Source organism: Myotis brandtii, unplaced genomic scaffold (genome assembly GCF_000412655.1).
Source record: "Myotis brandtii unplaced genomic scaffold, ASM41265v1 scaffold139, whole genome shotgun sequence".
NCBI lineage: Eukaryota > Metazoa > Chordata > Mammalia > Chiroptera > Vespertilionidae > Myotis > Myotis brandtii.
Genome location: NW_005354965.1, coordinates 1,099,205 through 1,101,198, shown reverse-complemented (window position 1 = coordinate 1,101,198; position 1,994 = coordinate 1,099,205). Strand labels below are relative to the sequence as shown.

Here is a 1,994-nt window from a genome sequence, read left to right as displayed (position 1 = left end):
CGCGTGTACGGCTCTCGGAAATGTCACGGGAGAGCGCAGACTCACCGTCGCTGACGGTTCCCTCGCAGACGGGCTCGCTCCACTGCCCGGTTTTGTTCCGATCGGGAAGGAAGCCCTGGACTTGAACACAGTAGGTGGTCCACGGCTCCAGGTTCCTGAGGACCTCGAAGTCATACTGACAAGTCACTGGATACTAGTCAGGGAGACAAAGATAAGAACAGGCCTCAGCGGGGAAGGGACATGGGGCCCCCCCTCCCCCTGCACCCCCCCCCAGGTATAATCCAAACGTCAGGCTCAAGGCAGGAAGATGAAGGGACCACGCACGTCTCCCAGTTCATCCCGGGGTCCCTTCTGAGAGGGGGGCAAGCACTGACTGATCCTCACATACGTGTTTCTTGTTAATCCTCGTCTGAGGGTATTTTTCCATTGATTTTTAGAGCGAGTGAGAGAGAGAGGGAAAGACAGAGAGAACATCGATATGAGAGAGACACATCGAATGGTTGCCTCCTGCAGGAGCCCCAACCAGGCCTGGGCCAGGAGGAGCCTGCAACCAAGGTATGTGCCCTTGACCGGAATCGAACCCGGGACCCTTGGTCTGCAGGCCGGCCCTCTATCCACTGAGCCACACCGGCCAGGGCACAGATGTGTTTCTTCAATTCTTTAGTTTAAACGACACACAAACCATCCCACTTCCTTTTCAAAAAGGATCTACTAGTTGTACATGTTGCATTGTGCACCCCCCTTCCCCCCAGTTCACACGCTGAAGTCCTAACCCCTGTGCCTTAGAGAGAGACCCAGTTGGATATGGTGTGGGCTTTACAGGGACAGTCAGGTTAAAATGACATCCTTAGGAGACCATCAGGCTAAGAGGATGCCAGCATGACCTGTGTCCTTATACGAAGAGGACGTGTGGACACAGACACACACGCAGGGAGGCGGCCGAGTGAAGACGAGGGCAGAGATGGGAGCGATGCTGCTACAAGCCCAGGAGCCAAAGGTTATCAGCGACCAGCAGAGGCTGGGGAGGGGCCTGGAGCAGCCGGTCGCTCAGCCTCGAGGGACCCAGCCCTGCAGATGCCGTGACCTGACCTCCAGCCTCCAGAACCTGGAGGCCATCACCCTGTTCCTGAGGTCGCCGCCTGGGATGTTTTGTTACAGCAGCCCGAGCTGACTGATACATGGTCATCTACAGTGAGACTCAGTGTGACTTTCTTTCCAAGTCAAGAGTCTGAGCCTGAGCCTGGCTGCTGAGGTTCCCTCTGCTCGTGCACCCGGGGTGCGCCCCCCCCCCCCCCCCAGTGGCCCACCTCACCCGCAGGGCCCACACCACCGCCTGCCTGGAGGGGGCCTCCCCAACTCCTCTTAGCTCGATCTGAATGTAAAACATCACGATTGAATCTGAGAATCCAAAGCCGTTTCTGGCAAAACACAGGGGACGAGGAGCACCTGCTCCTTGCATGTCCATCCTGTTGGAACTGCCTATGAAAGGGGCCACGGAAATCTGTCACAGGCACGGGAACGTCCACGGAGAGTGAGCGCAGACCTGTGCTGTGTTGGGAGCTGGTTATTTTCTTTGGGGGTTGGGTTGATCGGCATCTTGCTGATGTTCCTTTATTGCATGAGAAGCTGAATCCGCGGAGAGCAGGAATTGGATTATACCCGTCGGATACATGAAGGGTATTGTGTGACTCCGAATAATTAAAACCAAGAAGAAAAGCCCCAACTCCTGGCTTTCGTTTCTGGAAATCCAATCCCTCTGGCACCGTGCGATGCTCTTGTCAAAGGCGACCCTGGGAGGCAGAGCGGGAGCGGCGGGGCGGGGGGCGGGGGGCCCTCCCATGGCTTCTCCAGCCCTCCTTCCCTCTGGGCAACTTCTGGCTGCACTTTCTCCCTCTCTCCCATCAGGAAGCAATAGCGTTTCTAAAGCCGCGTCTGCTATCAGTTAGGGACCTAACTCGGGCCTCTGGAAGCATCCGAGGCGAGAAGAGACCACA

At 56.8% G+C, this 1,994-nt stretch overlaps 1 protein-coding gene across 1 annotated transcript in view; it reads right to left on the bottom strand.

The window, feature by feature from the left end:
* IL10RB (interleukin 10 receptor, beta) overlaps positions 1-1,994 on the bottom strand; it is a 23,953-nt gene that overhangs the window by 9,546 nt on the left and 12,413 nt on the right. Inside the window, exon 5 of the mRNA XM_005860753.2 lies at positions 46-193. Within this exon, the coding sequence (XP_005860815.1) occupies positions 46-193 (148 nt within the window). The remainder of the gene's footprint in view (positions 1-45; positions 194-1,994) is intronic.